General features: G+C 39.6%; 1 protein-coding gene across 1 annotated transcript in view; it reads right to left on the minus strand.

Moving 5' to 3' along the window:
- Window positions 1–25391, minus strand: part of REV1 (REV1 DNA directed polymerase) — a 63938-nt gene that overhangs the window by 21204 nt on the left and 17343 nt on the right. The window contains 9 exon segments of the mRNA XM_032226676.1: window positions 437–539; window positions 2613–2785; window positions 4977–5197; window positions 6339–6458; window positions 8079–8233; window positions 11301–11429; window positions 11784–11904; window positions 20231–20308; window positions 20311–20346. Coding sequence (XP_032082567.1) covers window positions 437–539; window positions 2613–2785; window positions 4977–5197; window positions 6339–6458; window positions 8079–8233; window positions 11301–11429; window positions 11784–11904; window positions 20231–20308; window positions 20311–20346 — 1136 coding nt within the window.

Below are 25391 nucleotides of genomic sequence, written 5' to 3' on the forward strand. Positions count from 1 at the left end.
TGATCTTGAAAAAAAAAGCCCACTGTTTGGGTACTTATGAGAATAATAAAAGAGAGGTCCTAGTGAAATTAAATATAGAAAATTCTTTCAGTAACAAGAATCTATAGGTATTGGATGAAACATTATTGAACCAGTTAGCTGATTAACTAAGGGTGATTAAAGGTCCTACCATCCGTATTTAATCAAAAAGTTTCCAAAGTTCCCTAATTCTAGCCAATGCTCCTTTTCTCTTCTCAGATTAGCGTTTACCGTTTTAAATGACTGGTCAGTTAGTCCAATGTAAAATTGCAATATTTCACATATAATAGGATATATAAATAAAAATATTTATCACATATCTACTCCAATTTAGAACAATAAAGCAATACCAGTAAATAATTTGGTAGAAGAAAAAATCAATCATGAGTTCTAAAGTTGCTGTGATTTAAAAACTTACCCCTCTCATATCAGAAATATTCAGTTTCATTGTGTGAAACATATTTAATATTTCTTTCCCAATCACTTTGGCATTATCTGTTGCATGGTTGAGAGTCACAGTCCTACAAACGCATAAATGTTTAAATGCATCAACAACTTTACAATGGCTACTGATTAGATTGAATATATGTCATCACCAGGATCAGAAGAATCACATCTTTAAATACTCATTATTTCCAAAATTGCCCAGGACAATTGCTGTTATATTTTGTTTCCATGACTGCAGTAGAAAACTGAGTGGCCACTATAGAAAAAAAGAACTAGATAGGTTTCTAGACATATTCTTCTGATCTTAATTTTGATTGTTTTACAAATTTCAATCAGATGTACAAACTAGATTTGAACATATGGAATTACCGTACATTCAATAAATACATATAAAGCAATACCAGTAGATAATTTTGTAGATGAGAACATCAAGTATCCTTTCTCTTTCTCTCTCTCCTCCCCTCTCTCCACACTTCTAGAAGTGTAGTACTATTTTGATCATTATATGTAATTATAGTGTAATTATGTAATTATGGTATTTTATTATATTACATTTCTCCAAATTCTTAATTAACGATAAAACATCTATGAAATCTTGAGTTTACTATGACTGAATTTCATTATAGTGCACTTAGCTATTTAGCTGCTCATTTTCCTGATACCAGATTCCTTCTCCTATCCCCTTCTGCTAATGTGAGCATGCATATGATAAAAATGATTTGATTAGCATGTTCATTGATTAACACTGCTAATCAACACCATGCTATTCCTTTTAAAGCTAGGACTGTCCTTTTGTTTACTTTATGAATCTAGTTTTTAAAAGAGGGAGAAAATTAAGACCTTCAGTTTAAAAAAAATGCTAGATTAATATGACCACCTATAAAAATTATGTCAGCAGAAAAAGCCATGATTAGGGAAATGGGCTGTTTATTTATAACCCACTACTAATAATGCAGGTTTACTATTCTTCACTTGTTCATTTTCTGCAATTAAATTCAGCTTTTATTCTAATTACTAAAAGATACTTTCGTATGCTTAATTTGTTTTTAAATTGTGTATTATTTGCTCCCTGAACATTTTGTCAGATAGCAATGGTGTATTTTGCCTAGCTTGTCCCTATATTTTGGCAGACAAGGCTCAAACTAGTAGCTTTATTATGTCCCCAGTAAACTATCACACATAGTGAGGCCCAATTAATGTTATGAATAAATTGTGTTGATATAAGTCTACTTTTTTACCATTCTAAAAATAGTTTCAACAGCAATGAAAACAGTGGCGTATGACCATTTTTCACACTTAACACTACTACAGCATCCCCATGGCCATGTGATTAAAATTTGGGCACTTGGCAACTGACTCATATTTATGACCGTGGCAGTGTCCTGGGGTAATGTGATCCCCTTTTGCGACCTTCTGACAAGCAAAATCAATGGGGAAGCCAGATTCACTTAACAACCATGTTACTAACGTAAACAATTGCAATGATTCACTTAACCACTATGGCAAGAAAAATTGTAAAATGGGGCAGACTCATTTAATAGATGTCTCACTTAGCAACAAAAACTTTGGGTTCAATTGTGGTCGTTAAGTCAAGGACTACCTGTATTTTGACAGTAATGTTTTATAGGGTTCTAACATACATGGACATATGAAGAGTATAGAAAATGAATTTGACAGACATGTTCTCATCGCTAGTATTGTTTGTAAAACAGGAACTTTTAAAAATGTATTTTCTATATCTTACAAAATGTTTGTACAATCTTATTTTAAAAACTTATGCCACCCTTGAAAACAAGAGTTTCCCCAGGAAAATGCATTAAAATTACAATATAAAAATTGAATGTTACAAGGAGGTATTAAAGGACTTAAAAATAAATCTTTTTAAAAAATAAAGTCTAGTGACTGAAATTAAAAGCCAGTGTGTAATGATTAAAGACATTAGGCTAGAAACTGGGAGTTCCAGTTATGCCTTAAATACCAAATGTACCAAATGATCTTGAGACAATCACTCTCTCTCAGCCTTAGGAAAAAGGGAGGGGCAAAAGTTAGATGACTTAAGGCAGAGAAAAAGAGCAATATTATGTTTATTATTAGTGTGCAAATTTAAGCATATAAACAACGGCAAATTTATATACCAAACTATTTACCTGGCAACACTGTCACAAATTCCATGTCCTCCAAATTTTGCAGATTCTACTGGGGCTCCAGCTTTCCTAATCATGACTTTGAGAGTTAATCGTCTTCCTTTCATACTGGCTGCTTCCAACCTTCTCTGGATCTCTTCTGAAAGACTCAGAAGGAAAGCTTCTGCTTCTTTTGCCTTGAAATGGGGAAAATGGATTCTACACAGGTTAAAAGACGCAATCAAATCAAAACCAATCTTCATTATTGTACTAAAATATGCCAGCAAAAAACAACATTAAATACTGTTTAACAACTGACAATGGGCATGAAAGACAATGAAAGTGTGAAATTTCACAGAATGTTCCCTCCTAAATATGAAACCCCTTTTCTGAACTCAAAGTAAGCTCTTTTGAGCAATTTCAAAGCATTTCAATCTTGAAAACATGATTGCAATGCTACTTTGAGCTCAGAGTAATTCCAAAATGTTCAAAGCAACCCATTTTGTACTCAATACAGAGCTTTTAGTACAGAGGGGAAATTTCATGTAATTTTTGTATTCAAAAATGTTCTAATGAAATGAACTATTTATTTTGGAAATAAAACATTTTATAAACCCATTCTAGAGTTTTCTATAAATGTTCTACCTGAACTGAATAGCCATAATAGCTTCCCTGAAGGGTCCGTAGGGCAAAAAGGCTCATGAGCAAACCGGAAGTAACTTCTGGTTTGTCCGTAGGGCTGTTTTTCGTCCTCCGGAGCCTTCAGAAAAGCCTCCTGAACGCTCTGGAGGGCTAAAGCCAGCCCTATGCGCAAACCAGAAGTATGTTCCCAAACTTCTGGTTTGGCCATAGGGGCGGTTTTTTATGCTCCAGAGGCTTCAGGGTGAAAAATGGCCTCAAAAGAAGGCTAAAGTCAGCTGGCCAGCACACACATGCGCACTGGGCAGCTGACAGGGCAACGCCTCGCATGCCTGACAAATGGCTCCGTGTGCCATAGGTTCGCCATCACGGTCATAGGCTATAAGTGCATTCTTCCATGGTAAGAAATTACAAAAGAGGGCCAAAATTGTTGTTGTTTTTCTCAGAAGACTGTCTACTTTTAGGTCACAGTCCTATATATTCACATATCTGAGAGTAAATCCTTCAGTGATCTTTCAATGGTTTTAATGTCTGGTTTTACCTGGTTTAGATGGTTTAACTCTCTGGTTTGGCCAGCAACCAAACAGAACAAGTACAGGCTTCAATGGATAGTAAAAAAAACCAATAACCCTGCCACCAGCCTGCCTTCCACTGAGGACCTGCATATTGTATGAGCTAGAAAAAGGCTGAGAAAATATCTAAGACACCTCACATCCTAGACATAAACTGTTTCAATTCCTACCCTTGGGATACAGCTACAGGGAATTGCATGCCAAAGCAACTAAACAATTTCCACCCACTCATGCCATCACTTTGCTGAACACCTAATTACGGTTCCACCACAAAACCGCGGAGGACAAAATCGTGCTTGACGAAAGCGTGCATTTGACGTCATCACAGCGCGACGAAAACATCGTGCTGTGATCGAAAAATGTAAAAATAAAGCGAAAACCTTACCCTAACCCCCCCAAACCTAACCCTAAACCTAATCCTAACCTAACCCTTAACCTAACCCTAAATCTAACCCTAAACGTAACCCTTAACCTAATGCTAAACCTAACGCTAACCCTTAACCTAACGCTAAACGTAACCCTAACGCTCTAAACCTAACCCTAACCCTAACCCTTACCTTTATGTGAATCGGCTTGCTTTAATTTTAATTTTATTTCAATTTTTAATTTTTTTCGTCGCGCTGTGATGACGTCAAATGCGCGCTTTCGTCGAGCGCGATTTTGTCCTCCGCGGTTTTGACGGGTCACGCTAATTATCACAGCACTATCTTATGTCTAAGGATGTTTATCTAGGTAGTTGGGCTGAATTACTATTATCCTTCTCATCTTTCCTGTTTTTTTATTATTGGTAACATGATTATATTATTTTGCTGTTTACATGTACACTTAGAGTTTTATTGGCTAATCACACTTGGTCAATAAAGAATATTCGATTTCATTTCATCCAATGGGTGCATAGGAACTGCTCTACTGAATTATAATTTTAAAATCTTATTTTAAAAACTTATGCCACCCTTGAAAACAAGAATGAATGCTTAACAAATTCTAAAACTCCTTAGCATTTGAAAGGCCACATTACCTAAAGCTCATCCATGTTATCACTCATTTCATATAAAAGCACATTTTAGTATTAATAAGGAATTAGAACAAAGAAATTACAGCCCAGTAACATGCAATCTTATAGACCATTTTGAAACAATGATTAATGTTTCACTTAAATTTGATTTCATTTTTTTACCTGCGAAAATCTTATGCCATAATTGATCTCAGCTGAAACAGATTTTCTTGTTTTCTCTCTCTGAATTGGCCTGTCATCCAAACCACGGCAAAATCTATATAGCATTTGTCCAGTTTTGGGTCCAAACTCTTTCTGAAGCTTTGACATTGTGATACATTGTAGATCTCCACAAGTTTTTATCCCCATAGATGACAGCTTAGATTCCATTGTTCTTCCAACTCCTGAATTCCAAAATCAAAAAATATTTTTGTATTAGAACTCTACACCAGAGAAATTATTCATTTGACAATCATTGTTACATTATTTAAACTTTAATGTGCATTGTATAAATGCATAAAATGTTATAAAATAGCAGATGTGACTGTAATTTTATATCTCAGACAATGTTGCTTACAATTATACAGAAAAGTTACACTTCACAACACCTAAAATAGGAATAAACAATAATATTGACTAAATCACTTTTATAACTAGCCATAGGCCAGGCTCAAATTATCCTATTTTGGACACATTATGCAAAAAAACAAACAGTCTGCAAAAAATATCTATGCTGAGGAGGAGAAAGGAAAAAGAAGAGGATCACCTGCAGGAAGATAGCCATGAGTGCAACCCTGGGAGATTTAAAAGAAAAGGTTGGGGATAGATTGTCACACACACACATATATATATATGTGGTTGCTAGCAGTCAAAAATGACTCGATGGCACATAATTAATCAATTAAATATGCATTTTTTTTGTCTAGATTTCTTTTGGCTGAATACTATTATTTTGATGTTTTGAATATTTATTAAATATACAGAGAATTAACATAATCTCAAAATGCAAAATCTATGCCATGCAATTTATCAGATTACTATTCAAAATTTGGATTAAAACCCCGTTCCCTTTTTATGACGCTATAATCCCTTTATTTTGGGTAGAGACAGGTGACTGGATGAAATTTAGGATTTATTGGTCAGATGCCTTTTCCTGATGCATTGGGCAGGGATGTCAGCCTCTCACACACAGGCCACACCCACCCCAGCTCTGCAAAAAAACACTGCGATATGTCATGTGACGACAACGTGATGCAGCAAGTTTAACACCTGTTCCATAGGGAGTTTGCAGCAGGTATTTTTTCTTTGTGCCCTAAGAGAAACATCTGCCACTACCTAGGATTGAACTCTCAACCTTTCAATTGAGAGGTGAATGCTATTCAAAATTTGGATAATGCTATCTATATATGTTGCTTTATCTTCACTATAAAGAAAATAGCCACTTTCATTTGTTAGTCACCCATTACCTTTGTAAAGTAGAGCTGAAATAACTGTGATAAAGACTTCTGAAGAAAGCTAAGAAGGAATAAAGTAGAAAAAAGCTACCTGGAAGATGTATAATTAGCTGGCTCCTGATAAAGTCATCTACTTCTTCAGATTTTATATGATACTGCCCATCAGGTTTTGCTCGGTGAGTCGCCAATCTGGCCAGTAAAATATTTGAACCTATAAAAGTTCAATATTGCTTCTAAGCAGTATTTCAACCATTTTGAAGATTCAATATTTTTCCTACATTACACATTTCAGTTATTTTAGTTCCAACAATCATTCTTACTAATAATCATTCCAACAGTCATTCCAACAATCTTACACTGATTAAAAACATTATTACCTCTCAAAATATTTTAGCAGCATAGACTGAACTGTTTTCTCTTTCTTGAAATATTCATATATACAAAGCTAGAGTGATTTATCCACATCTCAGTTAGCATCAAATTAATTAAATTTAATTAAACCTATTCATATTAAACCTAAACTGGTATTAATTTATAATTTGCATTAAATGATATCTCATTATTGAACTGGCACTAATTGTGACCTACCTAAATGCTGGAATAATGGGAAAACGAGAACTGGAACTTTCTCCTTAGATCAACAGTTCAGATCATACAAATGGCCAGATAAATACACCAAGTATTTATCTGAAAACATGGGGAATATTTTTGTTGCTAGTTGCTGCAAGGCACTGACTAAATGACAACTTGTTATTGTTGGCTAGACTGAGCATTAATTTGTTCATGATATGCTTTGCCTATGGCTAATTCCATGGCTGATCCCAAAATGCTTTGCAGGGATTGGGAAATGGAGCAGTGCTGTTTGGAGTATAATGTGCTGAATGTGATTAAAAATCACATTTAACCAACCTTACCCACGGACATTAAGTTGAATATAGGAGTGTCAGATGCAACAAATATTACAAGTACTTCCACTGTGTCCCTTTATATGAGAAAAATACTAAAAAAGAAGGCAGTTGGTAATATATAAAAGCCTCTAAGTCAGTATATATTTAGCTTCTATTTATTATCTTCTATAAATGAAGAAAGGAGAAAACAAGAAGAATTACTGTATTTTTCGGAGTATAAGACGCACAGGACTATAAGATACCTCAAGGTTTTGAAGAGGCAATTTTTTTTAAAAAAAAGTCCCCTCGCCTGCGAAAATGGGTCCAGTTCCCCCCCCCCAAAAAGGCATGAATAGCCTTTAGGGGGCTTGCAGAGTGCTCCTGGGGGGTGCCCCCCATATTTTTGTAGCTAGTTCTGCAAGGCACTGACTGAATGACAACTTATTATTATTGGCTGGACTGAGCAAAAAACGGTCTGTTTTTCGCAAAAACGGGCCCGTTTTTTGCCAAACAAATTGCATGCATAGCCTTTAGGAGGCTTATAGAGTACTCCTGGGGGCTGGGGGGGGGGTGGATGAGCAAAAAAAATGACCCCTTTTTCACTCATTTCTGCCTTCCCCAGGCCCCAGGGGCTCTTTGAAAGCCTTCTATAGGCTCTGCACGGCCATTTTGGTGAGTGGGGGGGGGAGGGCACTTCGGAAGACAAAAAATGCTGTATTCAGTGTATAAGATGCACCCAGATTTTCAGCCTCTTTTTTGAGGGAAAAAGGTGCATCTTATACTCCGAAAAATACGGTAACTAGACTTAGCACATATTTCTAATATCTAATCATAAAATTATCTTAATCCTGTGATTAATGCATATACTTTATAGATACAAAATGTTGTTTTTTCTTAATAATCTACTTTACTCATAAATAAACTTTTCTAAACAATATACTAACCTATTCCAATTGAAGCGGGGCATTTGGTCTTATTTTTTATTTCTGCACGAATAACATTTGCTAGCTCATCTGATGTCAAACCAGTCTCTGCAAGGATTTCAGTGGTATCTACCAGTGCTTCATCACAACTGACAGCTTCAATGTTGTGAGTATAGCTATCAATAAAGTCAAGGAATTAAAAAGAAATAGTAGGAACAAAATTAAGTTATTCAAAATTAAGCATATTTACAAGCATTTAATATTCATTTTATAGTGAAACCCCAATACATAGGAAGTTTCCAATTTTTGGAAAAAATATTTTAAAGTATAGGTAAAAGGTAAAGGTTCCTCTAGCACATAGGTGCTAGTCGTTCCTGACTCTAGGGGGCGGTGCTCATCTCCATCTCCCTTTCAAAGCCAAAGAGCCAGCACTGTCCGAAGACATCTCTAAGGTCATGTGGCCAGCACCACTAAATGCCAAAGGCGCACGGAACACTGTTATCTTCCCACCAAAGGTGGTCCCAATTTTCTACTTGCATTTTTATGAGCTTTTGAACTGCTAGGTTGGCAGAAGCTGGGACAAGTAATGGGAGCTCACCCTGTTACACAGCACTAGGAATTCGAACCGCTGAACTGCCGATCTTTTGCTCGACAAGCTCAGCATCTTAGCCACTGAGCCACCATGTCCCTTTTAAAATATAGATACCTGTTGTGACTCAGCAGTTCTGCTGAGAGTTTTTTCGGGATACAAAATTCAGTATGCAGCTGGGGCTTGTGGGAGGAGGTTTGGAGATAAAAGGACAGATGCTGCCACGCCCCAGTCGCTGGAGTCAACGTCGTTCCTTCGTGTGTTCCATGTTTGGTTTGTACAACATTGTTTGGTCATCAGTCGTGGTTTATGTAAGATTCATTTGGATAAGTGCTCTGTATGTCTGTAACCCTGATTCAGAGAGACTTTGGAAGAAATGTTTTGCTTTCGTTTTGTTCAAATTGAGTTGCCATAAGAAAGATTTGTTTTCATTACGTTATCTGGTCAAAGACTGTATTTCTGTTATTTTCTGGGCTCGAAACCAGTTTGAACTGAAAACTGATAAAGACAAGTCCTTTTAAGTTGCCTGCCTGCGTTTGTTAACGAGGGGGGGTCAGAACAGATTGACTCCAGCCACATAAGCCTCCATTTCATTAACTATGGAACAATTACAGGCTACAGAGATGCAACTCGCGCAGCAAATGGCTGTCCTGTCAGATCATATTCAGCAGTTGCAGAGAGCTGCAAGACCCCCCCCAGCCAAGGAGGAAGTGCCCAATTGCCATGCCAGATAAATATGATGGAAGTTTGGCTATGTTTACTGCGTTTCTGGGACAATGCCAGCTGTTTATTAGCCTGGGAGCGGAGGACTTTCCCACTGACCGGACGAAGGTGGGATTCATGATCAGTTTGCTCTCAGGCACGGCTGCCCGGTGGGCCACTCCCTTGTTAGTGCAACAGAGCCCTCTGCTGGATGACTTCCAAGGCTTCTGCCAGCATTTCAAACGGATGTTTGAAGATCCGATCAAAGGGGAAACAGCTGCCAGAAGTTTGAAATCCTTGTAGCAGGGTACTGGGTCATTGCAAGAATATTTGTCTGAATTCAGGCTACGTAGCCAAGATTCCACATGGAATGAACCTGCTTTAATGGACACGTTCCAAGATGGATTGTCTGAGGCCTTGCAGGATGAACTGGCGAGGGTGGACAGGCCACCGACATTGGACGCGTTGGTCCACCTGTGCCTCCGGATAGACACCCGGCTGCAGAGGCGAAGGCTCTGTATTATTATTTCCTGGGTATTCCAGGAAACCACCAGCATGCCAGTTCAGCAAGAGACTGCAGTGGACTGGGAGGAGCCCATGGAGTTGGGTGCTGTCTGATCTCGGGTGTCACGGACAGAGATGGACAGAAGACGTGCGGAGGGATTGTGTTTTTACTGTGGGGATCTTGGAAACCTGGCAGGGAGCTGCCCCAAGAAGAACCGAAGGGTTGTGCGGACTGCAACTGTCCCTCAGCAACGCACAATCAAGTTGGACAACCAGCACGTTGGTGCGGCCGTGTTACCCCGCTCGCACAGGATAGCGTGCGTTCAGGGGGTGTAGAGTCCCAGGGCGGATGCCCTGCCAAGTAAAGTAAAGAACTCCGACCCTGCGAACTCGCTTCCACCTCGGACTGTTCTACCCGTTGCAACCTGCGCTGCTGTTTGTCATCCCGGGAGAATGCAGTCTCTGGTATGGGATGTGCAGCGGGGTGACGACTGGGTGGAGTGACAAAAGGCGGAAGTGAGGCCAGCGTCCCCACGGACTTTGGAAGGGGATCTTTTGAAGTGTGTCGGGGCTGGCTCTATGTTCCCGCAGGGCATATCCATCGACGGGTGCTCTCGCAGATTCATTGCGCGTCTGCATCAAGACATTGGAGGTTTGTTCGGACGTTGCGCCTGGCCTCCCGTCAAGAAATTCCAGTTAGATTTGTTTTCATTACATTATCTGGTCAAAGACTGTATTTCTGTTATTTTCTGGGCTCGAAGCCAGTTTGAACTGAAAACTGATAAAGACAAGTCCTTTTAAGTTGCCTGCCTGCGTTTGTTAACGAGCCGTCAAGGGGGGGGGGGTCAGAACAGATACCTATTTATTAAATTTATTTGCCACCCATCTTTCCATAGATGCTGTATTGTGAAGTGACAATAACCATATTACACACTTCATTTTATAAGTAAAATATAAAACCTGAACCTGAGAAGCATAATTGTTTCAACTATTTTTCACATATTTACATCTGGCTGTTCAATCAGACATCAATAAAAACTCAAGTTGGAAAGTAGAATAATGGAGCATGGCTTTAACTAAGCTGCCTTAAAATAACTATGTTAATCTGTAAATAAAAGTAATATATTTTGTAATAAAATTTCTATTTTGCTGAGATTAAAAGGTAATCTGATCCTGGAATAGCTTGTTATTCAGAAATATTTGGGTGGCTTTTGTGAGATGAGGCTATAGAAAAAAAAGATAAATCATAGTAGAAAATATAGGATATTTGTACATTGTTGAAGAAGTGCTTAATAAATTCATAAGTACCATAATAAAACAAATAGCACATAATATTTTATCAAATTGCATTACAAAGCAATCAGAAGAATTTCATAATAAAAGTTTTTGGGGGTTATTCTTTGTCTAAAATAAACATTTTAACAACTTATATAACTTGAAACATTTACCTTGCCAATGTTTCATACATAGTTTGTGCAACTTCTTTGTATGCGTGAAAGTCATAGGGAACAGCTTGAAGATTTGGGCACAAGCGTTTTGCTTGTCCAAAAAACATTCCATTCTTTATACCAGCTTGCCTAAATAAAAAAACAATTCCATAGGGGTTCAAAATAATCAATTAATGAAATTAAAATAATTATCTTACATGAAGCATATTAAGTAGTTAAGCAACTATTTCATTCTATTTTTTAAATTCAATTATTTATGTTACATAATATAGTGGCAAATATATACCAACTCACGAAGTATAATATTCCTACTGTAATTTGCACAACAAAAGCGCAAGTCTTTCTACAAATGTGTCAGAATATTTAAAAAAATATTTTAATAAACAACCAACTAAATAAATATGTTTTATCTATTTAAAGAGAAAGACTATAGAAAGACTATATTCTGCAACCTCCAACTGACAAGAAATAATTTCCTCTTACCTGGCTTCATAACTGCAAGATGCAATTTCTGCCATTGATGACACAGAAATATCAATATCACTTTTATTCAATTCGGCAGAATCTTGACTATCATCATCTGTTGAGTCAGCATCATCAATTTCTATTTGAAAATAATGTTATTAAGTCATCATTTACATTTTAAAATTAAATTTGATTTACAGTAATTAAAAAGTTACCTAAGAAAAATATTTTCTATATGGCAGAAATTTGCAACAGGCTATAATCTTAATGTACTTCAAAACTTGATAATTGATCTGCCCTCCCTTCCCATTAACAAATCAAATAATTTACAGTCTATATAAAAACCAACACCCAATAAAATGCACATTACAGAATGCAGAACAATTTGATAGTTTTTGATACCAGTCTTCATATTTATTGCACTATATTTGTACAGCTTAGTATGTCTCACTGTAGGAAATTCAGAAGATATGCTTGACAGCAAATGCCACTGAAAATAGTATTAGATAAACCTATTTATTACTTATGACAATTCCATGTATTTGAAATCTTCTGCATGCTGCTGGCTACATCCAAGCAAAATTCTGTCAGTAAACTCTGCAACCAGTAATGGCAATAGTAATAGCACTTGCACTTGGACTTATATACCACATCAGTGTTTTACAGCGGTAAGTGGTTTACATATTGCCCCTAACAATCTGGGTCCTCCTTTTACCAACCTCAGTATGGAAGGCTGAGTCCACCTTGAGCCTACTGGCAGCAGAATTAGCGACAATACTGCATTCTAACAATGCAGCATTTTTAATTTCACACAATTGTTTTTCTGTGGCAAGATGCAAATTGTTACTATCTTAGTTATTGTTAAGAAAAAAGTGTTTATAAATCTACTCATTTTAAGCCTGATTCTATAAATTAATCTGCAGTATTTTACAAATTAATTTGGTGTAATATTCATAAAATTTAACTAGATCTTCCAAACAGATATTTAAGGATTGTGACATTATCACAAATATTGTAGGTTGATATAACAAACTTTCTTCTTGAAATGAGAATAATTCTTTCCCCTTTTGAATTGAAAAAAATCCTCATTCTTTAAAAAATGATATACTTATTAACCAAAGGACTTTTTAAAATGTTTTTAATGAAAATGGAAATAAACCTAGTGTTTTTAAAATAGAATAACAAAAATATGCCAATTTCATAGGTAATGCACATCCACTTAAGCATATTAGTAAGTCAGGATATTTCAATTATTTCCTTCGATAGTATGAGTTAGTCATTATTTCTCCAAAATATATTCTATAAAGCCATTAAATATCTTTTTTGCTGTTATATTATGCCCAAATTAGGCAGAACTATGGAGAAAATTGGCTCTTGTAATGAACTGCATACTAAGTATGAGTAAAAAAGAATATTCCACAGCTATAGCATGCAAAAACAAGGGAAGTTTCTCTTCTTATATAAATATTGTGAGAAGCATGCACACTTATAATCACTTCTTGCTAGAAAAATTAATGGATGCAAACATTCCTCCCCCCCTTTCCTGCCTCATGTAAAGTACAAAGGAAGTCCTACTCTAGCATTCTAATACTTTTAGAAGTAAAAATACAATAATTTGGATTAATTTACACATAAACACACACCATGAATAGTTATGTTTTCTCCTCTTCAGTACTTCTGAAGGTTGCTAAAAAATACAGAATGACTTGAATGTGAAATTTAGGGTGCACTTATTTTCACAAATGATACTCAAGATAAAGAATGTAGTAGATGAGAAAAGTGGGAGACAGAACATGGACAAGCTGCTATCTCTGATAGTTCATCACTATCATTCAGATGGCAGTGTCATTCAAGTTGTCCAACATATCTGCAAGTGCAAATTAGAGCAAATTATGCCCTGAACAACAAGAACAATGTCCTTAATCCATCTGTTTCTCTGCCCTGGCATTAGATGATGTCATCATCTTGTCTATCTTCATGACTTCGATGGGCTCCTCCACAGTGCAGCACAGCAGATCCCCCCTTAAGTTGATGAAGTCACTTCATGTAATTCAGGGGCAATGGAAGACACATTTTTCTCACTGGAAGGCAAGGTAGAGAACCTCTCATCAAAAGTTGGGAAACTAGACAGACGCATGGTGAATGTGGAGCAACGGATGGAGAAATCAGAGGCCAGGACCAAGTCTGTGAAAAAGAAATCGCTGAGAATAAATCTGTATCTAGTGTGATTTAAAAAATGTTGCTCTCTAGAATGAGAATTGAAGATATTGGGCTTGAGGATACTGGCAGATGTGGATAAGGCAATAACTCATTCTTTATGTATGTTTAATTCCTTCTGTCTTTGTGTTAGGTTTTGTCAACACATTGTAATTATTGTACCTGCCCTTAAAGATATACTCCCAAGATAGAAGTATAGAGAAGAATGCCATCAAATGTAGATAATGCAACTGATGTATAAAAACTATTAAAGATTGAATCCTGGATCTCTTTAAGAAAATCAATTTGTCCAAAAGAGGCAATATAAGCAAGGACCATCCTCAGTGAATAAGCAGGTTGTAAAGATGGGGCTGATGTTGCAGATACCTGAATAAAGTTACACTAAGGAATTCACTGACCTTTAAAACAACTTTATCTAGTAGACTGTAGAGAAGATCACCAGAACAAAAGTATGGAGAATATGAGGTATTGATAAGTGATATTTGTTCTTTATCAGAACATGATTAGTCATGTGTAATAAATTTTTATTCACACTTACACACGAAATGAACTGTGTTGTATGTAGATGATTTATTAGAGTGGAATTCATCAGTAAGCTAAACACATTTGAACATCTGCCAATCCAAACCTTTTATTTTGTTTCAGTGTCTACCATCCTATATAACATATATTGCCAATCAAGTATTCCACAATACAATAAATTCTCAAATTTCTCACTTTTCTCTAACAGTTAGCAAGCTAAAATACCTGTAAATAAATACACACTGCAGTATGTATGTATGTATGTATGTATAATCTTTATTTCATTGTACTTAAATACAACGAAATTGGTTATACAACGAAATTGGTTATACAACGAAATTGGTTGTATGTAGGGATTGTGAAAAAAATATGCAGTTAAAATTTTTAATTATCTACCTACAAAATATTTTTTTAAAAAACCACCCACAATTGTATTTGCCTAGAAATGAAAAACATGTGAGCCTAAATTATAAAAAATCTTATTCTCCACTATATGAATGGGGAGAGATAACTGTAATTTTTTCTTTTCCTTGTTGGAATGCAAGCCTTATATAAGTTTATAAAACAGCATGATCATCATAGATATCCTTTGGTAAACAAGAATTTTTGAACCACACTTATACAGGACATTTTGTTCAACTTTATAAATGGAGCCTATTAACTCAGAAATACTTCTGACCCTATAGAGAAGATAAAACAAATGTTATATCTTCTATGATAGAATTTATTCAGTAAGATGAAGAAAATGGAAACATGGGTAGAGTGGGGTTTTTGTGGCATTACAAAGATTATACTATATTCATTATGCCAGACACTAGCTCAAGGTGGTATCTGCCCAAATGAAAAGGAATCTATTCTAAGACCAATGTACCATAGAATCACAGAAATCTCTAAGGTTCAGAGAGACACAAACATATTTACTGTTTAGTTATTTTGCTGAAGTGCTAAAACAGAGTCTTATCTATTTGTAATAGATATAGGGCTGTCAATCTTAAATAGAATAAAACAACATATAAAAGTGACCCCCCCCCCAAAAAAAAAGAAAATTAAATGCATCATGCACAACAACCAAGTCACCATAACACTCCTACTCCAAATATACATGAACTGGATTCAGTTCCGATCTGAGCGCAATGCCTGGGTGAAGATCCAGGTCTTAATAGTTTTCAGTCTTCTAGATGTCTAAGAGAATAAGGGAGTTCTGAATCTTAGGGAAGCTTTTTCATAGGGCAGCATCTGCTACAGAGAAGTCCAGCCTCCAAACTCCTGCCAGATAACAGAGAGGTGCTCACCCTATATTTGATCTTTGGGACAGGAAAACACCCTCAGTGTGAGACAGCCCTGTAAGTAAACTGGACCCACGCTTTATAAGGCTTCAAAGGTGATAATTAATATCTTGAATTGCACCTGGAAAGAAAATGTTTGGGCAATGCCCATAATATGTAGTTGAAGTGCAGTAATTGAAGTGCTGGAGGCCCACTATTATAGAGAGTCCATACAGGAACAGTCCATTCCAAGACTTTAGTGCATGGTCACTTCAGGCCATGACTAATAATGCCTCTAGACAATTGTACTAGCGCTAAAGGAATATTATGAGTTCCCTCTTAAACATCACTGGGTCTATCAGTCTCCTGGAGTGAGAATATCAAATTAGCCCCTTCTTCCTTGCAATGGACAGATTCAAGAACTTCAGGACATAGGAAATAATCTGTCCATGGCAAGAGACTGATGTAACATCCATCAACACCTCATGATATTCCAATGTCCCATAACAACAAAAACAAAATCAAATGTGGGGCTTTCTTAAATCATTTTTGACTCTGGGAGAAGAATACAGAATGATGTCCCAAGGACTATCAATTTAGGGAAATTCATTGCCATTTCAATCACAGAATCAAGAAGTTAAAGTAGGGATACTGTTACATGTGGAGACTCTAGAAAGAGTACAGAGAAGAGCAACAAAGATGATTAGGGGACTGGAGACTAAAACATATGAAGAACAGTTGCAGGAACTGGGTATGTCTAGTTTAATGAAAAGAAGACTAGGGGAGACATGATAGCAGTGTTCCAATATCTCAGGGGTTACCACGAAAAAGAGGGAGTCAAACTATTCTCCAAGGGTACCTGAGGGTAGAACAAGAAGCAATGGGTGGAACTAATCAAGGAGAGAAGCAACTTAGAACTGAGGAGAAATTTCCTGACAGTTAGAACAAATAGTCAGTGGAACAGCTTGCCTCCAGAAGTTGTGAATGCCCCAACACTGGAAGTCTTTAAGAATATGTTTGATAGCCATTTATCTGCAACTGTATTGGGTTTCCTGCCTAGGCAGGAGGTTGGACTAGAAGACCTCCAAGGTCCCTTCCAACTCTGCTATTGTATTGTATTGTATAAACATAGAAGGGAGGGAGGGAGACAAGAAGCAGTCTTGGCTGATTCTTGAGGGCCAAATTCACAAACAGGGCTTCATATGTATGCTGCAGCATCTTTCAGGGCTAACAGAAACTCCCAATAACAACAGCCGTATCAGCATCCATTCCTGGACTCATGGCTGATACCACAAAATTGATATTGGTGCTAGGAAGTGTGAGCTTGAGGCTTTGCAGGTTATTGCAGTGAGGGTGTCCAAGACTGACTCGAACTTTCACCTATATTCCATTTGTTCGCAGCTGGACAAAGAATATGGTGGTGGTGAATTGGAATGCAAGAGTGAGGGGAATGGCATCATTGGTTCCCATGAGACATTACTCACCCCCTCAAGGACACCACAACAGATGTCACAGTATGGCCAGCTGATTCTCATAACAAAACAAATAGAAGTGATTGGTGGACATAATGGACTATGGGTGGCCCATGGGGAAAGGGGTAATAAGTATGTGTGCTTTTCTGCAGAAAGCCAGAGCTGGTTTGCTTCTTCTGTGCCAATGTTGATTTATTCAGTAAAGTTTATACTCTTGGTAAAATGTCCGAGGAGTTTCTTTTTCTGGATTTCCCACTGGACAGTTGACATAAACCAGCTCTTATGGATAGCTGGTACTGCTAGGGCTTGTCTCAGTGCTGGGGCTTGAGGTGACCAGGGCTGCTGGGATTTGAGGTCAGTGCTGGGGCTTGAAACTAGCTGGCATTGCTGAGGCTTGCTGCAGCACTGAGCTTACTATGCCATTCTGGCTGGTGCTGGGCCTGAAACAGAGCTGAAGCAGTGGTAGCAGATTAAGATTGCTAAAGGCTACCACAACTGAGGAGTGCTCACTCACGTCATGCTGACGCAAGCCCAACAATTCCTAGTGCCCACCTGCAGCACATGCCCAGTTGGTCCTTAGATATCACCTGCTGCCCTGCCTGGCTGGAGTTTCTGCCTCTTCCCATATCAGAGTCCACAGAAGGTCTTAACTTAATGGTCTACATAACAGCAACCCCGACTGCCCAAATTTCAGTCACTAAGCAGTGAAGTCATGAGCTGTGATGCTTTATGGCAGCCTCCCTTAGTGATGGAAATCCTGGTCCAAATTGCCATTGTAACCCAAGAATTATCTGTATTTTCAACAAAATTCAACAAAAACTATGAATTTGTTATTTTATTGCTCAAAATGCAACCCTTAAAATATAAATTAAAACCGGCTTTAGTAAAAGCAAAAACATTTAGATCTAGTACAGAACTATAAAAACATGAATATGACAGCTGAAATCTGGCTGCATAGTTTTCTGTCATTTTTCAGTTTTGAACATGGCACATTCAATGTAAATAAACAAAAAATACTCCCAAAAGCATATATACATATATACGTATATGTATAATACGATCATCCTTAAGGGCCAAAAAACAAAAAAACCCAATTATTGCAGTTTTTGTTTACATAGCACTTTCTACTCTTGCCTGAAGATCTCAAGTACATATCCTGTGATAGATCATACAGTATGGGATTAGGTAATATCAAATGAAATTGCTTTCATATAATCTGCTATAATCTTGCTTCTATAGTTAAAACAACACTGAAAAATGGAAAATATCTGCTTGACTTTGCTATTAGAGATTTCTATTTTAAAAAAATATCTAAACTCACTAATTGTACAACGAAAAAAGCTATATGAATTATTGATAGAAAAACATATAAAAGAAAGGTGGCCATTTTTTCCGAGATGTTTTGCTGATTTGAAAGTTCTTGGAAGCTTAAAAGGTTGTACACTATTTTCTTCACTTTAGATTGACCTAATAAACATCTTTAAAAATAAACATTGATTTTATTATCTTCACAGAATGATCTTGTATCACCCACTAATTTATGTGTAATTCCTGATAATCAAAAAATTATAGACAACCATCCTTTTTTGCATAGATGTAAAGGTGTAGATTGTACACCTGATTCTGTCTAATCCAATATACACAGGGACACTTATACATTTTCTAGCAATAGAATATGCCTAGTATGATGATGATACTTCATTGAGATACTTCTCTAAAATCTGAGTTATGCTGTCATTATTTCATTCTAATGTACAGAGGCCAAGGGGGTAAGGATGGAGAAAAATGGGCTTTAATCCTACCAAGACTGAATGGCTATGGGTTCTGATACTCTCTGATCCTGGATCAAAAAGTTTTCTATTATTAGTTCTAGAAAGAGTTACATCCCCGAATCACAACCAATGCATAGTGTGGGGACTTTTCCTGAATTACCGTTCTTGTTTGAGAGCAGGTGACAACTGGGGCCAGGATAACCTTTGCACAATTCCAGTTTTGGTGTTAATTGGGAGGCCTGGTCAAAATCTCTCATATCTTAGTTGTCTCTGGCCAGATTACGGCAATGTATTCACCGCAGATGAATATATGCAATGTATTCCTTCATGCAGAAGCTGCACCGGATCAGAATGCAGTATAGATAGTTATAAATGTAAAAACTCTACTATTTTCAAGCTACACTATCTCCTTTAGGCAATTCAGGGTGCTAGTAATTATCTATAAAGCCTACGGGGTACAAGTCTTGGTGGTTTGTAGGACCACCTAAGATTATTTTCTGCCAATCCTGCATGTTGGATTGGGCAAACTCTAGGTCAGTGATCGCAAACTTTTTTGGCACAGGGTGCCCAAACTAGAATGTGTGTGCATGTGTGCACATTGGAGTTGCCGGAAACCTGAAGACCAGCTGGCGAGTGCACCTGCACGCGCCGGCCAGTTGCTGTATGAGTTTCTGGCACATACATGCGTTCTGGCCAGCTGGTTTCTGCATGTGCCAGAACACCGGAAACCCAAATACACCTGGCCAGCGCGCCCAGCCTGTTTTTTTGGCCATTTTCAGGCCATTGTTCAGGCCCTTTGGATTTAATTGTAATTTGTTCTTTGATTTTATTGATGCACATAGTTCAGAGTCATGACATGCATATTTAAATGTTTTAAATAAATAATATGGGTGGTACTACAATCTATCAATCTGGAAACATCCATACGTTATCCTTCATGGATTGTGATGTTTGTCTAAAGTATGGCTATTGCTACTGGAAGATCCTAATATGATTTTTCTTTCTGAAGGAAGCATTCTCATTGATAGTAGCAAAATTGAACATAGTTCTACACCTCTATTTTTCTCAAAATGGATGGTATATTTACATACAGTTTTGAAATTACAACACATTTATTTAAAAGTATATTATAATATTATAATAATTTGGGTAGTATAAATGACAAACCCATAAATTCAACAGTATTTTTTACAATTTAAAAAACTACAGATTTGTACCTGTTCTGCCTTTCAATAATTTATTCTGATAATATTGCCTTTCCAGTTGTGGATTTGCACCAGGACGTAACAATGCTTTCCTGATCCTCGGTTACTTGTAACAGCCACTGGTGTTCCTGCAAATTACAATTAAAATATAAAACAAATCATACTGCTTCCATTTTTACAAAACTGAAAATATTCAGTGTTTCTGTTTCATAGATCTCAATTATTCATTTTAATATTATTTAGAAAATGTATATGGCTGACAAACCTGTGCCAACAAAATACAAAAATTATTATAAAAACAAAATGTAATAGGATATAAGGTCAAATTCACAAGTCCTACAAACACATATAATATACTAATGGTCTGTGCTTATTCCAGAAGGTAAAGTCGGATTTTCATAGCTTTCTAGAAAGCTGGCAGGTTCACAATCTCTTAGGGAGACTGTTCAATATGGCAGGAGTAGAAGTAGAGAAGACGCATCTGCTGGGTCCTGAAAGCGACATTATTCATAGAAGAGACTGGAACATACTCACCATATCAAATCTGGTTAAATGGATAGAAACTATTTGAAGCGAAGTAGTTCCATAAGTAATCTATTCTTGTACCTGTATGGCTTTAAATGTGATAATAATTGAATTCTACTGGAAACTAGTGCAGCTTATGCAGTAAAGCTGTGGCATGGGTAAATCTAGATGCTCTCAGTATTGTGTGTGCCACAACACTCTGGACTAGTTAATAATTCCAAATGCTTTTAAGAGCAGTTCTATGTACAGGATGTTGTATTAATCCAACCAGGAAATGACTGGTTGACAGTGATCAAAATCTCCTGAGCCATCAACAAGAGTAACTGACTCACACAATGGAAAAACCAAAGGCACAAGTGCAGGTTAGGCAAAACCCCACTCAAAAACAATAACTGTGAGAAGGACCTTGGAGTCCTTAGTCGATGATCACTTAAACATGAACCGGCAGTGTGCGACAGCAGCCAAAAAAGCCAACACAATTCTCAGTTATATAAACATAGGCTAGAATCAAAAGCATGTAAGTATTAGTACCACTTATAAATCCTTAGTAAGATGGTAACTAATACTGCATCAGTTTGGTCACCACATTACAAAAAAGATGTTGAGATTTTGGAAAAAGAGCAAAGAAGAGCAACTAAGATGATTAAAGGCCTGGAGACAAAACAAGAAAATGGTTGCAAGAATTGGATATGGCTAGTTTAGAGAAAAGAAGGACTAGGGGTGACATGATAGCAGTATTCCAGTATATTAGAACTCTCACCACCCAGCTAGACTACTACCTAGGGTGGGAACTGGAGCCTCTTGTCCCAGCCCCGAAATAGCAGTTCAGGTAAGACCAACTGCCATTTTCCGGAGCAAGGGACAGGAGGCTCCAGTGGATGGGACCTATCAAAACTAAATTCCATGGGCAAGGAACTAACGATCTGCAATGACCTGCTGTAGTACCCTGCGCCCAAAAGCCGCATCAGCCGATGCGAACACGTCCAACCTGTAATGCCAAATGAACAGTGATGGGGAAGCCCATGTAGCCATTTTGCAAATGTCACCTATCGGAGCCTGGGAGGCCCAAGCTGCCGAGGTGGCAGCACTCCTCATCGAATGTGTCATAATGCCGGCCGGCACAAGCAACCTCTGGGACTCGTATGCCAGGGTAATAGCTAAGAGGATCCACCAGCTAATGGTGGAAGATGTCACCCTCTTACCCAGCGACGAAGGTTGGAAAGATAAGAATAGCGTCTCCGACCTCCAGAGGAGGCTGTCCACTTCAAGTAAATACACAGGGCCCGTCGGACATCCAACCGGTGGCACTGCTGTTCCCGTTCCCTAACCGGATCCGGACAAAATCCAGAAGTACAACCTCCTGGGAACGATGGAAGATGGAATTTACCTTTGGCATAAAGGGTGGATCAAACCCTCAACACAACCCTATTGTTGTGGAACACGCACAAATCCTCCATGGAGGAAAGTGCTCCTAACTCTGACACCTTTCTAGCCGACGTGATAGTGACTAAAAACACCACCTTAAGGGTTAGGAGCTTCAGGCTACCGGTCCTCAAGGGCTCAAAAGGCTCATCCATGAGAGCCCGCAACATGGTAGGGAGATTCCACATGGAGGAATCTATGGACCACTGGGAGGGCGCAAGTTGGAGACCCCCCGAAGAAACCTCTTAACAACGGGTAGTTGGGTGAGGGGAACCGGGCCCTCGCCTGGGAGAACTGTAGCAAGGGCAGCCAGTTGCCTATGCACAGGCTCTGGGAGAACCCTTTATCCAACCCGTCCTGGACAAAGTCCAGGACTTGTGGAACTGAGGCCCTGGGGGCACCACCTGGTTCGCCTGACACCAGGCTATGAAGGCAACTCGGTAGAGTCATTAAATCCTCGTAGTGGATTGTCTGCGCGAGGCCTCTATGGTTCTAATCATTCACAGTGACAGGTGAGCCTCCCTCAGCCGCTCCCGCTCAATCTCCACATGGCTAGTTGCAGCCAGTGTGGCTCCGGGTGCACTAGTTTCCCCTGGTGCAACTCTTATTTCCCCCTCTGGGATCCGCCATGGGGGCGGATCGACAGGGTCATGAGATCCACAACCAGGCCCTCCTTGGCCAGTGAGGTGCTACCAGGATCAGCTCTGCCTGCTCCCCGACTAGCTTCTGAACTACCCCGGGAATGGGGGAGAGGGGAGGGAAATGCATACAGTAGCCCATCTAGCCACCCTGTGCGAAGGTCGTTGACCCCTTCCATTCCCCCGAGCTGGGAACCGAGAAAGAACCGGGGAAGCTGGGCGTTGGCCGAAAGTGGCGAGAGGTCCACCACCGGTCGTCCAACCTCTGGCAGATGCTCTGGAACAGCTCCAGGGAGAGGCTCCACTCTCCGTTGTCCACCATCTCTCGACTCAGCCAGTCAGGCCCGATGGTTGTTGATCCCCGTAATGTGCTTCCGCCCGGATTGACCCAGTGTCTCTCCACCCAGCTGCCCAGCGACATTACCTTGGTGTGCATTCCCTTGGAACATTGTGCCGCCCTGTCGATTGATGTGGGCCTTGGCCGCCACATTGTCGATGAGGACCAGAATGTGATGACCATCAACGGAGATCCGAAAGTGTCAAAGTGCCAGATGGATCGCCAGTTGATATTGTGTCAGAGCTCCTGCCAGAACCACCGACCCTGCGCCAACTGGTATCCCAGGGTCGCCCCCCCAGCTGAAAGACTGGTGTCCATGGTGAGTACGAGGCGCTCCTGGTCCCTGAACTCACACCCCTTGAGCAAGGCTGGGGACAGCCACCACTTGAGAGAGATCAGAGGAGGTTGGCCTTGACCCTGGCCGGTGAGCTGCTGGTGTTGGCCCTCTGGAATGGCAGGAGTCGCCACTGCAAAGTCCTGGCGTGCAGTCTTGCGCACGTCACTACCTCGATGCAGGAAATGCAAGCTGGAGAGAAGGGCTATGGGAACATAACGGTCCCTACAGACCTGCTTAACCATTTTAACCAAACTGGAACTTACAGTCTGGGGAGAGAAAAACCTTTCCTGAACGGGAATCTATAACTGCCCCCAAGTGGAGGATTCTAGTGGACGGGGGAAAGAGAACTCTTTTCAAAGTTAACAGAAAACCCTAACCTTTGTAGCGTGTCTATAACTTGCAAAAGCCCCCCCCACTCGCCTGGCCCGGGGACGTCATCCAGGTAGCAGTGTAACCTAATGGGAAACCCTCTCAAGTATGCCGCCACTACTGCCAGTAGGTAAAAGACCTGGGTACAGAAGATGACCCAAATGGCAGGGCCCTATATTGGTAATGGCGCCCCACAAAGGATCAAGAAGCGCCTGTGATCTGGGAATATGGGGATATGGAGATAAGCCTCCGTAAGATCTACAGAAGTCATGTAATCCCCCTCCCGAATACCTGCCACAATGGACTTAAGGGAGGACATCTTGAATTTGCTGTAAACCAAATATGGGTTCAGCAGCTTCAAGTCGAGGATAGCTCTCCACCCCCCCCAAAGACTTGGGTACAAAGAACACGTTTGAATAGAACCCCCGACTCACCTGGTCTGTCGGCACCGGTTCCACTGCAGTGATGTCAAGCAGGTGTTTAATGGCCTGATGCATTAGCCTGCGCTTTTCTATGTGTTAAGCTGGGGGAAATGTACGGAAGAAATTAGGGGGAATGGAAAGGAACTCTAAACGAAAGCCATGGGTGACCGTACCAGACATCTGTAGAAATTTCCACCCAGGCCTCGGAGGAGAGAGCCAGGAGACCACCAATGGGTGGGGTTGGGACTGACCTACTTGCCCCAGCGGTAAGGGTGACCACCTCCCCCTCAAAAGAGACACTTACTCTGTTGTTGAAACTGACCCCTGTCCCTATTGTAACTGCGCTCGGGCTGCCTCTCTAACCTGGGGGAAGAGTACCTACTGTGCTGAGCTTCCTGTTCCTGAGGCTGGTACGAGGGCTTGCAGTAGAACGGAGTGGACTTTTGCTCCACCCTCTTCGCCGAGGTGGTTAGGACCTTTTTCTTATTCTTGCCTTCCACGAGGAGCGTGTCAAAAGCAGCTTTGACATGTTGTCCGCTTGCCAACTCCAAAGTCAAAGAAGGCGACGCGAGGTGACGGATGACGCCATAGCCCTGGAAGCAAACTTCATGGCATTCAACGTGGCATCCGCTAAAAACTGAGCCACTGCCACTAACTTGTTCAGGTCCTGGTGCAGCTGCACATCTTCCAGGGAAATGCGCTCCTGGCTCTTCTCCATCCACAGATAGCCGATGCCGCAGCCTTGATGGCCCAAGCTGCAGACTGGAACGCCTTCCTGAGCGTCATCTCCACCTTTCTGTCATCCGCCTTCAGGTTGTCAGCCACATCCTTTGCCACTAGAGAAGCAGGAGGTGCCAATGCACCAGAGGTGGGTCCACGATGGGTAGCTGCAAGGCTTGGGAAAAATCTGGCTCTATGTTATAAAAATGTCTACCATTGCTGCCAGGGTCAGGGAAAGCTGTAGGCTTCTCTCATTGTTTCTTCACCACTTCCAGGAAAAGGTGAGGAGCAGGAATCTCCTCCTTAACAGCTTTGGGCTCAGAGAAAACCAGACCCTGAGGTTTCTTTGCTGCAGATCCCTCTGTGGCTCCTTCCTTGGCCCAATCTTTGGCTGCTTCCTTAT

Source organism: Thamnophis elegans, chromosome 11 (genome assembly GCF_009769535.1).
Source record: "Thamnophis elegans isolate rThaEle1 chromosome 11, rThaEle1.pri, whole genome shotgun sequence".
Taxonomy (NCBI): domain Eukaryota; kingdom Metazoa; phylum Chordata; class Lepidosauria; order Squamata; family Colubridae; genus Thamnophis; species Thamnophis elegans.